This window comes from Engraulis encrasicolus, chromosome 23 (genome assembly GCF_034702125.1).
Source record: "Engraulis encrasicolus isolate BLACKSEA-1 chromosome 23, IST_EnEncr_1.0, whole genome shotgun sequence".
In the NCBI taxonomy this organism is placed as follows: domain Eukaryota; kingdom Metazoa; phylum Chordata; class Actinopteri; order Clupeiformes; family Engraulidae; genus Engraulis; species Engraulis encrasicolus.
This window is the reverse complement of record NC_085879.1, coordinates 14,492,541-14,511,056: the sequence shown is the minus strand read 5'-3', so window position 1 is coordinate 14,511,056 and position 18,516 is coordinate 14,492,541. Positions and strand designations below refer to the sequence as shown.

At 45.5% G+C, this 18,516-nt stretch overlaps 1 protein-coding gene across 1 annotated transcript in view; it reads left to right on the top strand.

Moving 5' to 3' along the window:
• LOC134439890 (TBC1 domain family member 9B) overlaps nucleotides 1-18,516 on the top strand; it is a 42,408-nt gene that overhangs the window by 5,763 nt on the left and 18,129 nt on the right. The window contains exons 5-9 of the mRNA XM_063189801.1: nucleotides 6,388-6,646; nucleotides 10,626-10,833; nucleotides 12,534-12,725; nucleotides 14,143-14,346; nucleotides 15,692-15,842. Coding sequence (XP_063045871.1) covers nucleotides 6,388-6,646; nucleotides 10,626-10,833; nucleotides 12,534-12,725; nucleotides 14,143-14,346; nucleotides 15,692-15,842 — 1,014 coding nt within the window. The remainder of the gene's footprint in view (nucleotides 1-6,387; nucleotides 6,647-10,625; nucleotides 10,834-12,533; nucleotides 12,726-14,142; nucleotides 14,347-15,691; nucleotides 15,843-18,516) is intronic.

Genomic DNA, 18,516 nt, shown 5'->3' with positions numbered 1-18,516 from the left:
ATGAAAACATGGAGATGGAGAGATGTCATGTTATGTTTTATTAATGTTATGTTTAAAGTCTACTAATGGCACAAACACACCAAAGCGACTAGCGTGACTACAGCGACGGAAGTAGTTGACTGTGTATGGAGGGGCTGGCGACTTAAGAAACAAAAGTGATTTGGGCGACAATAGGTGATTTGAGCGACTCGAGCGACAGTTTGTAGTTGAACTTCAGCGAATATTATGTGGTTTAGCCACAGCTACCGCAGCTAATTGGAACGTATCGGAATGCTTGCATTCTGCTTTTAACGGTCATACTCTTTTATCGCTCTTGCTATGAAGACAGTCCAGCGACTCTTTGTAGCTCTTGTCTTATCTGGTGTGTTTGCATGGTAAGAGTGAAGCAGCTTTTCATTTTCACTTAAAGCACATGACTGCACTATCATTACATCTCACAGCCAACCATCTCTGTTTTTACTACTTCCTTTTGGGGAGACAGGATGAGCGAGACGAGATGTATAAAATAAATACCGTAAATACTGTTACACTTATAGCCAACGAGTAGACATGCACTATAATTCAAAGGGACTATAATTCAAAGGATAGGACACAGACCGAGCTACAGTTTAGGCAGAGAGGAAAACGGAGTAAGCAAGAGTGTGGCAGTGTAAGTTGTGCAGACGGAGCAGAGGAAAGAGATTGTAAATTGAGGTTAAGAGGTTGGAACTAGGAAAGGAAGCGGAGTGCATGCTGAGAGTCACACACACACACACACACACACACACACACACACACACACACACACACACACACACACACGCACACACACACACACACACACACACACACACACACACACACACACACACACACACACACACACACACACACACACACACACACACACACACACACACACACACACACACACCTTTGGAGAGCTGCCATCGGCGTCTAGCAAGGGGTTATGCACTATATAACAAAATTACGATTATTTATTTATCACAAGTTTTAAAAAGAGACGATCAAAGCAAACCCAAGTGGAAAAGAAGCAGAGAGAGGGCTGCTGGTAACATCTTGAGAACAGTGTCAGGAGTTTACATTTTCATTTTTTTCCACCCTACAGAACAAAGTCAAATAAAGCTGCAATGGAGATTCAGGTTAATATAGTTGATGAGAGGTGGAATGAAGAAGAATGAGCACTCATCATTAGGCGTGATTGTACTGCAGGTTAGTTGTAGTACAGATGCGTTTAGATACACCTATTATACTGTGCGTTTGTTGAGAACAGAATGGCAATGACCAAGTCCTTAGCCTATATTACTGAAGACTGTTACGTAGCAATGTATGGTAGGGGACTGTTCTCGACAAATTGTTAAGTGTTCAGAAACCCTCAGAGGGCGTTGAGACGGATACAACAGAGAGGGTGTGGGGTTGTCAGGTAGTCCATTTTGGGGGGGGGTCAGCAGGCTTATGATGAGGTCAAGGGGTCGTTGGGAGGCGTATGATGAGGTCAAGGGGATGTTTGTTCGACAAAGGTTGAGAACCACTGCTCAGGCGGAACCGTGCGCATTACAAGGCTATACCACTGTTGCCTGTCCAGTCACTCAGCATGTATACAAGCCACTATTCCAGGAATTCGACGACATTTTCATTGCACACAGTTTTCTGTCACAAGGAAATGCGATGAGATGTCGGAAGCTGCCGTGATGGTGGTGAGTCACTGAATGAATATGAATGAGCCTTTTTCTTACGAGAACGAGGGAGTAGGGGGGAAACGGGGAAAGTGATTGAGGCAAGATGACTAAACCAGGGTGATGAGCACTCCGTCTTATAACACAGCACAGCGCTCATTACTGCTCTGTAAATTCCACAGAGATCACCTTTATAGTGTGCTTATAGTAAGCGCATATACAGGTTCCATCAAGAATGTTTATATGTTGTTACAATGCAAGTATTGTAGATGGAATGTGTGATTGTGTATGTGTGCCTTATATGGGAAATGGGACACTTCTGTCAAAACCATTAAAGGGGCATTCAACCGGTGGAGACATGAAAATGTATTGAAAGTGGGTAATATATGTAGTAGAATAGTAGCTTAAATTTCTCATTTGAAGCCTTCTTGGCTGAGAAAAGGCGGAAAATTACTTTTTAGTGCTTTTGGATTTGTGACAACAATCCCCACAATGCATTGCAATGCTCAAGTTCCACAGGCCACACCCAGGCCATACCCACGAGAGTGTACTGGCTGATGGTCACTAAGGTCATTCCATTTCTCGTCGACGCAAGCATGCGCATTTAGACAGCAATGCACTCTGGGTGAAAATGCTGCATGGTGGTTAGGTTTCCTGTCAAACGCTCAGTCAAAATTTCAAACAAATTTTCGGTCCTGTTGCGTCGACGAGGTGACATGTCACATGGTGTCAAACTATCATGGAATGAATGCGACTGCAGTCAGATCTTGCAACCCCTGCAGTTGCTTATCCCCGTCGATGCTCGCCTGCAGACTGCCTCCGAGGTCACGCTCCCATGAACTGGTTGGTCGACAACTCACTCACATATGTGCATGAGTCTTGTCTCACACCCCTACACAAGTTTGCGCAGGTCCCCACTTTAGCTCCTCCTCTCCACCTGACCCCCACACATCACACGTGATGCGTTTGTAGATCAAACTGGTGCGAGCTCATTGTCTTGTTCATATTTGTGGCCGACTTTATATGCACTTTATTTAATACCACCCACATCGTGACAACAAGTTCTCGCTCACGTGTGTTGTCTCCATCCATCGACACAATCAAAGTCGTATGAGCCTAATGCCAGTGATTTCAAAAGCACTGGCACAATGATCTGTGATAGGTCTGTTAGCGCATTAGGTCCAATCCCCTATGGGCAGGGTTGAAAGGGTGGGAAAAAGGCTTGTAGTCTCAACAGAAATTCACCTCTCTCACACTTCCTCCTACAATGATGCAAAATGACGATGTTTACATCATTGTAGGAGGAAGTGTTAAGAGGTGAATACGGATTTCTCCTGTCTCAGGGGGAATTGAGAGAGTGTTGCACAACCATTCAAAAGTATGACTGGGTGTCTGGCAATGGAAAGCCTAATGCAAATGGGTGGAGTGTCCCTTTAATGAAACATCTTGTAAGTATTACATTTATTGGCCAAGCCAGGGGGATGAAATCCTCACCTTATAGCGCAATAGAACACCCGCTAGTCTTCAAATTCCACACCAGTCACTTTTTATAGCTAATAATATCGTTCCATAAGCACACAGGCAGCATACATACACGTTCCATCAACAATGTTTATGTGTTGCAGTATAAACATGCTAGATTGAATGTATAATTCCGCATGAGTGCTTTAATCATACATGAGGAAAGTCAGAAATGATAATTTGGTCTGCGTTCATATTTTGCTTTTCCACTCCTTGGAGCTCTCACATTCACCCATTCACACTCACATTCACACACTGGTGGCCGTGGCTTCCACGCAAGGTACCACCCTGCCACCAGGAGCAACTTACAGTTAAGTATCTTGCTCAAGGACACATCGATTTGGGGTCAGACAGAGCGTGGCTTGAACCTGCAACTTTCTGGTTGTCGAACAGGCTTCTCTACCAATTGAGCCACCACCGCCATGTTTGACTTTTTTAACCATATATGAACATTTTGTGAGTTTCACGTATTTCTTTTCATATGACTAAGTCAGCCAAGGGGATGAACACCTCGCCTCATAACGCAACACAAGGCAGCGCAGCACTGGTTACTTTCTGTGAATTCCCCCGGGAAATGTAATTAGGCCTAATGCACTGGGGCTCTCTGAGTGGCTTTGTCTGCTGCTGTGGCTGCATGAGGGTTTCCTCCTGCTGCTGCTCAACCTGATAACACAGTCGCTCTGTCTTGCTCTGTCTTGAATGGCTCGCTATTACCATCACCATCACCACCACCACCCCTCCCTGCCCTTCCTCCTCTCACTGTCTCAGTGCGTCTCACTCTGTCTGTGTCTCTCTGTCTCTCTGTCTCTCTCTGTCTCTCTCTGTCTCTCTCGGTCTCTCTGTCTCTCTCCGCCCACTCCCTTACTGTCATATTCTGGCAACTTATTTAAGTCATTACTTTCATTACTTACGTCTTTAATTCAGGACTTCTACTGTTGTATCCTACGTGTATATCTTGCTTACATCAGTGATCACTGCATTTATAAGTCTGACACACAGACACTTTCACACATGTAGTCATACTCCTTTTCCTTATGGCCTTTTACATAGTCTGGTGAAGTGTTTTTAGCCTTCCTTTGATATACTGCACCGAGCCATGCTGAGCCAGTCCAGCCGTGTGTACATATTGCGGCAGGTTGCAGTCAAGGCTGCCTCACTCCAGGGACTCTGACACTGGAGGGATTCAGGACACTTCCTCCTAATTTCCTCCACCTCCTGCCCCCCCCTTCCTTATAGGGCCGGGTGATGCAGCAAAGAAAAAAAAAAAAGATTATGGTGCGTTGGGGCCACAGTGAATACACTAACTCACACTCTGTTGCTGCTTTCCCCTATTCAATTCTGCCCCCTGTTATAAATGGCTGTTGCCAGAATCGGGGCCGCTGACGGCTTTTGCTGTGCCTGGACAAAGTCATCTGAAAGGGCCCCCTATCCAATACATACAGTGTAATGGACACCCAATTTTGGGCCCCCTCTCTACCTGGGCCCGGGACAAATGACCCCTTTATCCCCCCCTGTCGGCTCCCCTGCCCACAAAGGCAATGACCAAGTCGTAATGTATTACTAAAGACTTTGTGTAATGTCATCATAGCCATGTGTAGTGCTATGGTAGTAAAGGCTTTTCAACAAATATTACAGCAGCCCAATGACGGAACAGCGTGAGGCTATGTTGGTTGATTGCGGAAGGTTAATCATGACATGCATGCCTAATCAAGATTTCAAAAGCCGAACTTCAAATTTAGCCCGTGGAACAAACCCCATTTTGGGGTTTACATAATGACATTCCATTTGTGTTAGGCCATATCCTATTTTCAAGCACAGCGTGCAAACAATGTCATTTTGTGCACTTCGTACAGAAATTTAATATGCACTGCACACAGTTACACATTTGTTAGTGGTGGTGGTGTTGCCTGTGGGTGTTCTATATTTACGCCAGTAGTGCAAAACCTCATAAATGTCTCATTTCGTCTTACTAAGAATCCAACTTAGTAGATGTCTACATAATGCTTCCTTCTGCCTAAGCTATCCATAGGGTCCCAGGTGGTGCAGTGAAGATAGTTGGACAGGGGAAATGATAGAGATCCAATAAATGAATAACTCCCACCTTAAATCTGTTTTTGTCTCTTATCAACTCCCTCCACAGTGACCCTGATAGTAAAGTGGGCAGACGTGATCCGGCTGGAAAAGAATGTCACGCCCCAAACCAAAATTCTGACATTGGTTATGAATGGGGACCTTAGGCATTAATGTATGAATGCTGGGTACTGATATTTCCACACTGTTTAAATTCCTCCGTAGCTAACCTGATTGCATTGGATGGGGATCCAATAGAGACAAAAGATATTTCCCCGTGTCTAAATCCCTTCTCTGCCCTCACAATGACCCTGATAGAGCAGTGAATGGATGTGACCCAGCTGCAGCAAAATGTCTTGCATTGCATTGTCCAAGCATTTGGATTAGTTATGAGTGAAGATACTCTCTGCCGATACTCTTCCTACTTCCTTACTTCCTTACTCTCTCTTTCTCTCTCTCTGTCTCTCTCTGTCTCTCTCTCTCTCTCTCTCTCTCTCTCTCTCTTGCTCTCGCTCTCGCTCTCGCTCTCTCTCTCTCTCTCTCTCTCTCTCTCTCTCTCTCTCTCTCTCTCTCTCTGGGTCTTCATGGGCAGATTGCTGTACTGTATTCAGTGTGCCACAGCACAACCAAAAGTGGTTGTGGCCAGGCTGACAGCGGGGAAACTTGGTTTTCTCCATGGTGGAGGGCTGTCGGCAAAGCTCAAGGCCACAAACAGAGGTCGAGGATAGGAGTCAGGATAATGGAATTAACCCATAGAGCTGCAAACCAAGATGAGGAACACCTCATTCAGACTTGTACCAGAGAGAGTAGAGAGAGAGAGGTTCCATTGGCCCATTGTTTCCGGGTTCTATTATTGCAAGGGGGAGGAGGGGGAAATCCCCCTTTAGGCAGACCTAGGCAGACCTAAGGACTGTTCTATTCAATGCTAGGAGTATTATGACACGCCCCTTTAGGCAGACCGGAACCTGGTCATGTTAGGTGCCCATAGCAACCTATTACATTGGCATATCTCTATATACCTTAAGAATCTCTGCTTGTACTTTCATCAGTCATGAACAGGAGGACAAGGATGGGAATGACAAAAAAAACCTCACTCTGAATCTTCTTTCCTCTTTTCTAGTGACCCTGATCGTGCCGTGGACAGACGTCACGCAGCTGGAGAAGAACGCCACGCTGGTGTTCCCCGAGAGCGTGCGGGTGAGCACGCGCGACACGCAGCACTTCTTCTCTATGTTCCTGAACATCAACGACACCTTCAAGCTGATGGAGCAGCTGGCCACCATCGCCATGCGACAGCTGCTGGACAACGAGGGCTTCGCCGCCGACCGCACGCTGCCCAAGCCCTGCAAGACACTCAAGAACGTCTCAGCGCTCAAGAGGTAAGGCTCCCAACGACCCTCTGACCATTTAATAAGCCTACCAACTCCCCCCTTAGTAAAAAATTGAATAGACTAATACCTTACCCATTCATTTGCATCTGAGCATCCCCCCGCCTCACCCCACCTCTCAACGCCCCTCCTGGGATTCCCTAATGCCCTCCAGGGGGCCATAGAGCCCCATGGAGAAACACCAGTTTACACACACACACACACACACACACACACACACACACACACACACACACACACACACACACACACACACACACACACACACACACACACACGCACGCACAGCTGGCCACCATTGGCATGCAACTGCTCCTCTGCAACGCTGCCCAAACCCTGCAAAGACACTCAAGACTATCTCATCCCTGATGAGGTATGCACAGCAAGTTTTCCCCCAGCAGTTAAATGTTAAGGTCACCTTGGAAACAAACACCTACGTCCTTCACTTAGTCCTATATTGTGTTGTGAATGCAATTTCTCAAGTCGCTTCACCAAAAAGAGTTACTTTCAGGGTTTTTCATTTATGTCATATAAAACTGCACAACATTGCCTTTCTGATCATGACAATCATGTGTCACTAATACTGGTTAATTCCCCACCGCCTTGACTAAGGAAAATTCTGCGGAAGTGGTTACTTAATCTTTGCATAGTGTACTCTTTCAGTTAGTGAAAGGTCTGTAAAGCCAGGCTCAAACTACACGACTAGCGATTGTGTGTCCGATTTTGGCGTCGGGGTGCACCGCACACTAGAAGAGAATCGCAACTGTCAATCTTGTCGCTGCTCGCAGCCACCGAGACAATGCCCGACGTTCTATTTCCAGTCGCAAATATCAAACACTGTTTGATTTCTACGATTTGCGATCGGCGACTCTTTGAGCTGCCAAAGTTCTATCTTAGAACGTCGCTCACAACGAGGAAATCTTTCCCGACAATCGCTTGCGATGGTCCTGGGGGGTAACGTTCCAGCGATTGTCGTAAGGGGGGTTTTCAGCCGAGAATCGGTGCGATAGTCGTGTAGTTTGAGCCAGGCTTTAAGCATGCCCCTGAAGACGTTCTAGAATTTCTGTGACCGTGCATCTATTGTACTGTAACAGGGACTTCAGAATGGTTACAGCCTGCATGCAACATGATTAAGTGTTGGCTATGAAGTCACTGCTTTCATTATGTTTTCAATTGGAATTTCTCAAATTCGGAGATGCGAATCGGTATCTACCTTCCCATAAAATGCAAGGGGTTCTTGCCAAATTCGGCTCACTCGTCATTTGTGGTGTCATTCATCGTTGGTCATTCGTGGTGTAAAGACCCTTCTTGATGGAGGGTCGACTGTTTGACATAAAGAGCTGAGGTACTTCTGACAGGATGCAGGATGTAGCTGAAACGGCGCTGATCTCTTTCTCAGACTGGCCGCTGCTGTTAGCCTAATTAAAATGTCCAAAGGGGTGCGTGCGTGCGTGCGTGCGTGCGTGCGTGCGTGCGTGCGTGCGTGCGTGCATATGTAAAGCTTTACATTGGCTTTACTGTAAATGGGTGCCCTTTAATGAAATTGATTGGCTGGAGAGTGCTGTCAATACGTTTTATGAGACCTGAGTGGCTGTCCCACAGATAAATAAATAAATACACATTCATGTTCTTGCTGAGTCACACACACAGTCACACACACACACACACACACACACACACACACACACACACACACACACACACACACACACACACACACACACACACACACACACACACACACACACACACACACACACACACACACACACACACACACACACACACACACTTCCACATCACCCTACACTACACTCAATGTTTTGGGACAATGAGCACAGTAAATCAGTGCTACAGCATGACCTGTCGTGTCTGCCCTTGTTTGTGTTCTGTCTGTGTCACATGCTTGAACTTCCCTGTGTGTCGTACGAGCTGCAGGTCAGGCTTAACGTTGGGAAACCTCACGGGAAGTTGGCTGACTTTGTTCCGCTGATCACTCACTTTTGTACAGCACGGCAAAATCCAGCAGAAAAATGCTCCCACCCAGCACACTTCCAACATCCTTTTTCTACATAGTCGTTTCTCAGTTTATAGTACAAAATAGAATAACCTTTTGGCATATACAGTAAATATAGTAGAAATGCAGTGGGAAAAAAGTCCTAGCACACTCAGTCTTTTTGTTTTCTTGGTTTATGTTTTTTTCTTTTTTTTTAAGTACATAGAATGACCTTTCAAAATATAGCAGTATGGTAAGATGACGACGTCCAAGTGTGCAGACCTTTTTTTGCCTTGCATATGGATGTGGGATGTGCACACAGCCTTCCTGTTGTAACAAAATACAGACGAAAGCCATGCAGCTGACACATCCAACAACTTCCATATTTAATACCCTTCCCCTCAGACCTACCTCACAGACCACACAGAAGTGTAAAGGCCATTCAAAAGTTTAATGAGATCATCCAGATAGACACTTAACACACAATCCCAGTTGGACCGAGTTCTAAAACGATGCAGCGTCTGTGTTTATAAGTACTTGCTCATTAAGGAAGCTAATTTATTTCCGTAAATTAAATCAGACCCTAGCATGACACTCAAATCCCAAGGGATTTTTTCCCCCTAAAAGGTACTTACTTTTTACGTTATCATTATTGCACAGAAAAGATTGAAATATAACAAGTCTCTTTGAGTTAATGGGGTCTGACTTGAGCTCAAGCTGATTTCTAACAGGTTCCTCTTCTGCGCCACAAACATGAGATTGAACACACAGGATTTAGACTCGGACTTTACTGCATGGCCATTTCACATTTGGCAGTCAGACCATCGGCACATACATTGAACAAAATGACTTTGCTTTAAGGGCAAGCCACGGAGAGTGAAGGACATGGCTTATTATGCCACCGCTCAATAAATCTCAATTATACAACTAACAAACAGCACTACAAAACATTACAGAGGTAAAGGACAACGTGGAGGAGAAAGAGGGAGTATGTGATTAGGTTTTATATTTTGCTTTTCTTTTTTTTGTATCCTTTTATGTGAAGAGCAAATCAACTTACATCTTCTTCCTTGTCTCTGGAGCGCTTCATTGATTTTATTCCTGGGCTTTTTATTTATGGCCTTGTTTCAAAATAGAGATGTTCCCTTCCCTCTTACAAAGACAGTTTTTTTTTGTCTTCTGTTTTTTTTGCACAAAGATAAAACAAAACAGTTTGCCGATGATGGCACAAACACAGTTTGTCTTTGTCATGATCAGCTTCCCTTACAATTCCTGAGCTTTTTCTGTAAACTCGGTTACCACTACTCGTATATCGTCCTCAACTGTAAGCATGTTCTTGTAATACACCCCTGGACTTGCGTGCGAAGAAAGACACTGTCAAATCAAGAAAGTGTTACCACCAAAGCGCACATTTCATTATTTCATTATTGAGGGTATTATTATGATCATATAGTCGTCATATAGGGACTTAGACGTGCAGGCAAAGAATGACACTGTAAAATCAAGAAAGTGTAATGGCTATACTGGACATTTCACAGAACTATGTTGATGGTTTTTTTTTTATTTCATTGTTATGTCCACCTGTGGGGGACACGGATGTACGTTCGAAGAATGACACTCTAAGAGGAAGTGAAAACACTTAAGGGGATATTTGATTATTATTATGATGATGTTATTATAGTGACGTTTTTTGTTATGTCCATGGGGCCCTTGACACGCAGGCAAAGAACGATACTGTTAAGTCAACATATCAATGTTATTATGTTGACCTTTCTTTTATGTCCACCTGTTAGGGAGTGCACATCCCGCATGATGGGTCAGGTGCAGGACAATGAGAGTAAATCTAAGTGAAAAAGAATAAGAATAAAGTCTGCAACACTGCTTGTCTGCTGTGATTATGTAGTAGAGCGAACGTTTCGACCTTCAGGTCTTCATCAGGCAAAGTGTGACCTTTCTTTTATGTCCACCTGTTAGGGATCTAGACGCGCGGGCGAAGAACGAGCGGTACCGGGCGCTGTTCCGGCTGACGCAGGACGAGCGCCTGGACGGCCACACGGACTGCACGCTGTGGACGCCCTTCGCCAAGATGCACGTGGTGGGCCAGATGTTCGTCTCCAACAACTACATCTGTTTCGCCAGCCGCGAGGAGGACATGTGCCAGCTCATCATCCCACTACGGGAGGTGAGGGGAGACGCACACACACACACACACACACACACACACACACACACACACACACACACACACACACACACACACACACACACACACACACACACACACACACACACACACACACACACACACACACACACACACACATTCACACAGACTATAAACATTCACACACACCAGCTCATCATCTCCCTACGGGAGGTGAGGGGAGACACGATGAGATGCGAACAGCCGCAAACACACACACATTATTCACACGGACCAGCTCATCAGACGGGGAGACATGTGGAGACACACCCGCACACACACACACACACACACACACACACACACACACACACACACACACACACACACACACACACACACACACACACACACACACACACACACATACACACACATACACTATATGTGCATGTGAGTGCGTGCATGCACACACGCACCCATGCAAAGTTAGATTGGTAATGTCTGTTCAAAATACAGTAACGGGGCATAACGAACCAACTCTGCAATGGCAAATGATTGTAAATTAATATGCGAGTGTGACAACGTTCGTCGGTAGGAGCTGAAGATTTTTAGAATGTGTTGTGCGCCTTCAGGCAGTGGAATTATCCTCACTCACTGGACCAATCTGTTTTGAGATTTCTGACACAGAGTAGCTAAACCCGAACTTAACCAAGAACATAAACTGCCAAGACCAGTTTCGAAATGTAGAGCAAATTGCCATGGCAGCATACCTTGGTTCAACATATCCATCTTTTTAGAATAGGTTAATCGGGAAGTTACACAGCACGTGATCAAGTTACTCTCGAAGTAACAAATAACCCTGCTTCGTAATAAATGCCGCTGATCTCACACACACACATGCGCACACACACACACACACACACACACACACACACACACACACACACACACACACACACACACACACACACACACACACACACACACACACACACACACACACACACACACACACACAAGCCTTTAACCCACACACTGTACATAATACGTTATAAATATTCACCACAGATGTAAACTACCTCAAGCTTATGCAGAGTGCACTCTACTCAGATCAAAGCAGTAATATCCACACATCAATAATTCACAACAGAATACTGAAGAATTCATGAGGAATAAGCAGTACACATTTATGCACTTACGCATCATTTTATATGTTTGACTTGCTTTTATTTTCTTGTTGGTTTGTTTAATAAGTTGCAACTTACTCAATCTGTATTCATAGTGGGATTTTGCTTGCTGTGGCACACTTCATTTACTAAAGCTGTTACTCTACAGCTGCTATTATCACATTACTTTGGCAGTCCTTGTGTGAACACAACCTGTCATGCCCACATGGGGGTGTGTCTGTCTAGGTACTCTGCCTTTCCCTCTTCCTTCTCGCTATGCCAGGTGTCCATAGTGGAGGAGGCAGAGTAGCAACAGTGTGAGTCTCTCTTGTCGAACATATAGACGGGAATAGAGTCATGTGGAATAGAGTTATATAGTTATAGAATATCTATTTTGTTCTACTTTGACCTTTTTAATATCCCCTTTTCTCACCCTTTTCAGGTGTCAATATTGGACAAGATGGATAGGTGTGTTTTCCAGTTCTTTGTCCAACAGCACCAAAAACAAGCTGACCATCCTGTAGAAACATGCATATGACATTGTCAGTACCTTCTCTCTGTGTGTGTCAGGTGTCCATAGTGGAGAAAGCAGACAGCAGCAGCGTGCTGCCCAGTCCGCTGTCCATCAGCACCAAGAACAAGATGACCTTCCTCTTCGCCAACCTGAAGGACCGGGACTTCCTGGTCCAGCGCATCTCCGACTTCCTGCAGCGCACGCCCGACCGCCTGTGGAGCGAGGGCGACCCGCTGAGCGGCCAATCAGTGAGTCAGTCATTCAGTCGCTGGAGCCGACAATTGGCCGATTTAGCTGTCAGTCACCAGGTACTGTCATAACGATTGGTGGGTTGTTCGTTGTGGTGTTGTGGTGACCCGTCCTTTTGCCGCTCCCACCCTGTCCTACTCCACTCCACTCCCTCCTCAGAAGACCCCAAGTCCATCCTGGTGGTAGTTGTGCTCGTAAATATTGTAGTTGTTGTTTATTTTTGTTTATCTTCTCTTTAGTTGTTGTTGGTGTTTATCTCCTCACCTAGCTAGACCCCTCTAACCTTTGTACTCCATTGCCTTTATTTTCGCATGTGATGCATATGTGTGTTGCAACCAGATGAGTGAATCTTTCAAGGATCAGGAAAGTTAAAAAGCCTGCTATGTACTGTATGTATTTCAGTGTTTTTGTTTATCAGATGGTCGTTAATAATCACAAATGCATTTACTTTTCTGATATTTTTATGGTGACTCAGAGCATTGCTGTAAGGAAATGTCATGCTCAGTCAATTCTGCTGTTCTTCAGTTCAGTTGTTGTTGATGGAAATGGAAATCGTCAAACAGGCCGGATAAGCCTAATCAGGGAATTGTTTTTTTTGCAAAATCATTAAATGTGGACTTGCAACTGTTTGAAGGGGACATCTGGACTTGTAACTGTTTGAAAGGCTAGAATTACACAGTAAGCCTATTTAGAGGAGTGGGGAGTCTCTCTGTAGTTCCCTTTGATAGTTGCATTCCTAACCGGTACAAATACGAAAAGATGACTGTTACTTTGAGGTCATGGGAAGAAGAAATGTGCAGCAATGGGTTTTTTTGTAACTTTCTTAGACTTGAGACTGACACGTCTGGTGGTTAACTGTACTTGTAACCTCTGATACAAACCCAAAATACTACTGTTCAAGACAGGGATCAATTTAAGTTATTCAAGACCTATATGTCATCGAACATGAGCAAAACTTAAAACTGGAAACTTAACATCATTTAACATAAACTTTGAGTTGTGCGAAGATAGGACGTAACCAAGGATCTCCTTATTGTGGCAGGCAGTCTTCAAGAATTTGAGATGCACTGATTCCAAAGTGCAAAGTGAAAGATCCTTTTTATATGACACGGGACATCCATGTGTTTTAGATTCAAACACGAGGAAGACTACTGGTTAGGGCCTACTTCCCTGTGTGGACAGTTAAAAGATTGATGATGTATAATGTTCATTTTGCAAAGGAGCAGCTGCTTACTCAGTTAGTTTCACCATGTTAAGCCTGCGCAGAACTCGCCTATTCCCCTTTTTTTATACAAGATCATTATTCTTCTCTATTCAAAAAGCTTCAACACGTTTATTGTCAATCAGCACTTGTCTATCCATAATGCTAAACCAAACCTCATGTTTCTTCTTCTTCTCCACCCCTCTCTTCCCCAGGAGACCCCGAGCCCCACCACCACCACCCCCACCCCTCCAGCGTCCAGCCCCCCCTCCCTGGGAGCAGGGGGCCCCCCGTCTCTGGGAGCAGGGGACCCCCCCACTCTGCTGCGGCACTACAACCCCGAGCTGCCCACGGCCAAGCAGGGCCTGCTCAGCATCTACCAGAAGGACGCGCCTGAGGAGGACATGAGCCCCAAGGCTGTGAGTGCACGTTTCACTGTCATGTAGGGGTGTAAATAATAATCCATATGTATCCCTGCATCGGTCCTAGGGCCAATAATTGAATCATATCGTGTCGTAGGGCATTTTTAAGTATCCCAAATTAAATGTATTGGGGCAGAAAATTCCCAAATGGGGACTGTTCCCATAAAACCCGGATGTCGGCATGTTTGGTCACCAGACAACGTCCCGCCACTGGGATTTTGGAAGTCACTAAAAAACTAACTACCATAGTACTACACCACTACGACCGCGCTCAGGTTCCTTAAGTAATACATTACGACTTGGTCATTGCCATTATGGTAATCGCTATTTTATAACAGGGGTAGTGTCTTAAGGGGTTAATGGATGTATTGATAACTGGCTGTGTGAATGAGTCGTGCATGGGATTTTTCACAATGGTCAGTGGTCACTTTAGACATTATGCACAGCTCAATGTCCAAGCTTCTTTGGCCTTGTGGGTATACGGAAGGATGAATTGTTGGATGGTGAAATAAGATGGAGGGTTCAGGGAGTGTGACAGTCTTAATTTGCTTTCAGTTATATTCAGATATATATAAGTCGATTCAGTGTTTCCATTTTGTGCAATAATTTTTGCCGTGAGTTAACAATAAAGTAACCACAATGACAAGATGATCCATTTTTGTGCTGTTTAAGGTTTTTTTTGCCCTCGTGTCCCCCTTGTGGACATTGTGGGAATGACATGAATAGCAATGAGTTGACTCAGCAGTGAAGTCACTGCTTTATTTCAAATTTGCTGACGACTTAATAATGTCAAAATATATGTATGTAGAGTGTTGCTGTGGGGAAGTTTTCTTTTCTTTACACTGTAGTTCAGTTACCCATGTGTGTGCTATGTGCCATGTAATAATCAGTGATGGGCAACCTGGATTCAGAGGCTATAGATTCCAAATGACCTGGTTTTACTTGTCCAGGTGCCCTAATTATTAGACAGGGGAAACTAGTTAGGTCAGTTGGAATATGTGGCACTGGACTCTAGCTTCTGAATCCAGATTGCCCATCATTACACTAATGGGGTACCTAACTCTCCGCCCCTTCCTGTCGCATCATGGGGCCTGGGAAGTCAATTTTTTAAAAAACTGGGCTTGAAATGAGTGGCGCCAATCCAAATGTTAAAAATCCATATATTCACCACGAATTCACCATCGCCCCGTTCACTTCCATTCAATGTTTTGCAACTTAAGGCCCCATGGTCAGGAAGTAGAGTGCGTGACTTAGGTGACTACAGAAATGGGACTTTTCACTGCACTTCACCTTGCTCTTCATAATTCTCCTCTCCATGTCCACCCTCTCTCTGCTGCTGCAGACCAAAGAGAAGATGAAGGAGGAGGCGTGGAACATCCACTTCTTCGAGTACGGCCGAGGGGTCTGCATGTACCGCACCTCCAAGACGCGCGAGCTGGTCCTCAACGGCATCCCAGAGAGTCTGAGGGGAGAGCTCTGGCTGCTCTTCTCCGGTACGCTGAAGTGTGTGTGTGTGTGTGTGTGTGTGTGCGTGTGCGTGCGTGTGCGTGTGCGTGTGCGTGTGCGTGCGCGTGCGTGTGCGTGTGCGTGCGTGTGCGTGTGCGTGTGCGTGTGCGTGCGCGTGCGTGTGTGTGTGTGTGTGTGTGTGTGTGTGTGTGTGTGTGTGTGTGTGTGTGTGTGTGTGCGTGCGCGCGTGCGTGCACGCACATCCCGGAGAGGCCAAGGCAGGAGATCCGCCTGGTCTTCTCCAGTACGCTAAACTGGGGCTGGGACTTTTCCAAAAGTATTCGTTCATGTTCCTTGTTTAGGGAAGGGTGAATAATTTGATGCTAGATGCTAGATAAAGAAAGGAAGGAGTGGGAGTAGCACAATGTCATTGGGGCAGAGATGTAGGGCATGTGCTTATGTATCCAAAAGTAGAGAGGGAAGCTGTGTGTGTGTGTGTGTGTGTGTGTGTGTGTGTGTGTGTGTGTGTGTGTGTGTGTGTGTGTGCGTGTGCGTGTGCGTGTGCGTGTGCGTGTGCGTGTGCGTGTGCGTGCGTGCGTGCGTGCGTGCGTGCGTGCGTGTGCGTGCGCGTGCGCGTGCGCGTGCGTGTGTGTGTGTGTGTGCGTGTGTAATGCGTGTGTGCATCCCAGAGAGCCTGAGGGGGGAGCTGTGGCTGCTACTTTCCAGTAACTGGGGCCTGCTGTCTTTTTCACACATGCTGTCTTTTTCACAATGGCAGCTGTTTATGTGTCCTCTTTTGTAGGTCACTTTGTATAAAAGTGTGTGTGTTCTGTGCATGTCTGTGCACATCCGCGTGTGTGTGTGTGCGTGCGCTCGCGTGTGTGTGTGTTGGCTGCTCTTCTCCGGCAACTGTTCTTGTACCTCCCCACACATTACTGCCTGATTAATGTACATGTATTGTATGTCGTCGTTTGCGGCATTGATATGGTTGGGACTCGCACAGTGGTGATGGGGAATGGGCTGTATCCTTCAGACGTAGGTGGTGTACATGTCCTCTTGTAAGTTCCTTTGGATAAATATGTCTGCTGAATACAGTATCATGGGATGTAATGGATATGGGTGGGAGGGGCACATTGGCACAGTGGGGACAGGGGCATGGTCTGGAGTGGTGTCGGAAATGGGTATGGGGTGGGGTTGGCTGGCTAGAGGTGCCATGGGGGTGGGACAGGGGGGAGATGGAGATGGGGACGGGGTTAGGCCAGAATGGTCTGGGAGTGAGAATGGAAGGGGCCACAATTGGGTGAGGATGGAATTAAGTGGCATTTTGAAAGAATAATGCCGGTGGGGCTTTGTTGCCGGTTAAGTTGGAGGATATCGTTACTTTGGTGTGTGCGTGTGTTTGCGTGCACGTGTGCGCGTGTGCGTGCACGTGTGTGTGAGTGCACTCACAGCTGTGTCTACAAGGCGTAGCAATTTGTCTTTTTAGTGGAGGTGTGTTGAAATGCTTAGATTGTTATCGTGTGTGTGTGTGTGTGTGTGTGTGTGTGTGTGTGTGTGTGTGTGTGTTAGCTTGTGTGTTTCACCAGTTCATCTGAGGTGGGAGTATGTGTGAGATGGGACTTGTTTACTTGCTGTTTCACAGGAAACTGTGAGAGCAGTTTTTCCTCCTTATCTCTGAATGTAGGGGGGTGGGTGCCGTGAGGGTTGTGCATGCACGCAGAAGAAAACTTAGTGCTTTGTGTTTGTGTGCATGCGCCTGTTTGTGTGTGCAAGCGCCTGTTTGTGTGTGTGTGTGTGTGTGTGTGTGTGTGTGTGTGTGTGTGTGAGATTGTGTGAATGCTTGCTTGTAGTGTGTGCTTGTCTGTGATATGTTTCTGCATGCGTGTGTTTGTGGCTTGTCTATCACCCCCCACCTATCTGAGGTTGAGGTTAGCGTGAGACGGTATCTACTTGTGTGCAGACTTGATGGAAAAAAATGTGAGGCCGTGTGGGTGTGTGTGTCTGTTTGTAACTTTATTAGTTACTAGTTAACTTGATTAGTTGATTAGTGTTGCCTATTTAAGGTTGAGGTGTGAGTTAGATGGAACACATTTGTTTGCAAACTCGCTGGAAAATAGTCATTTTTTCTGTGCATGTGTTTGTGCGTGTCTGTTCATGTGTGTGTGTGTACTGTACACTTTGATGTTTTCTGTGATAAGTAGTTAAGTTATGCTTATATTGCGTGGGTCATTGGTGTGAAAGTGCTGAATCTTAAACTAGTCAGAATGTTTGAGAAGAGGCCCTGGCCATGTTTGTGTAAACATGTTGACATCAGCTAGAGAGATAAAGATCTCAGGTGGGAGTTAGGTTGCAACTGAAAAGCCTAATATGGCCATGTACTCTTACAACAGGGGTTCTCAAAGTGAGGTCAGGAACTGCTCTTGGTCCGTGACGCCTTACCAAGGAGTCTGTCACAAATGCCTTTGCAATGCAATACATGAAATTGCTAGGCCCATATTTAAGATAAAAAAGGCGCCTACATACTTAGGCCTCACTTTTGCATTAAAGGGACACTGTGTGAGATTTTTAGTTGTTTATTTCCAGAATTCATGCTGCCCATTCACTAGGGTTACCTTTTTCATGAATACTTACCACCAACATCAAATTCTAAGTATTCATTATGACTGGAAAAATTGCACTTTTCATACATGAAAAGGGGGATCTTCTCCATGGTCCGCCATT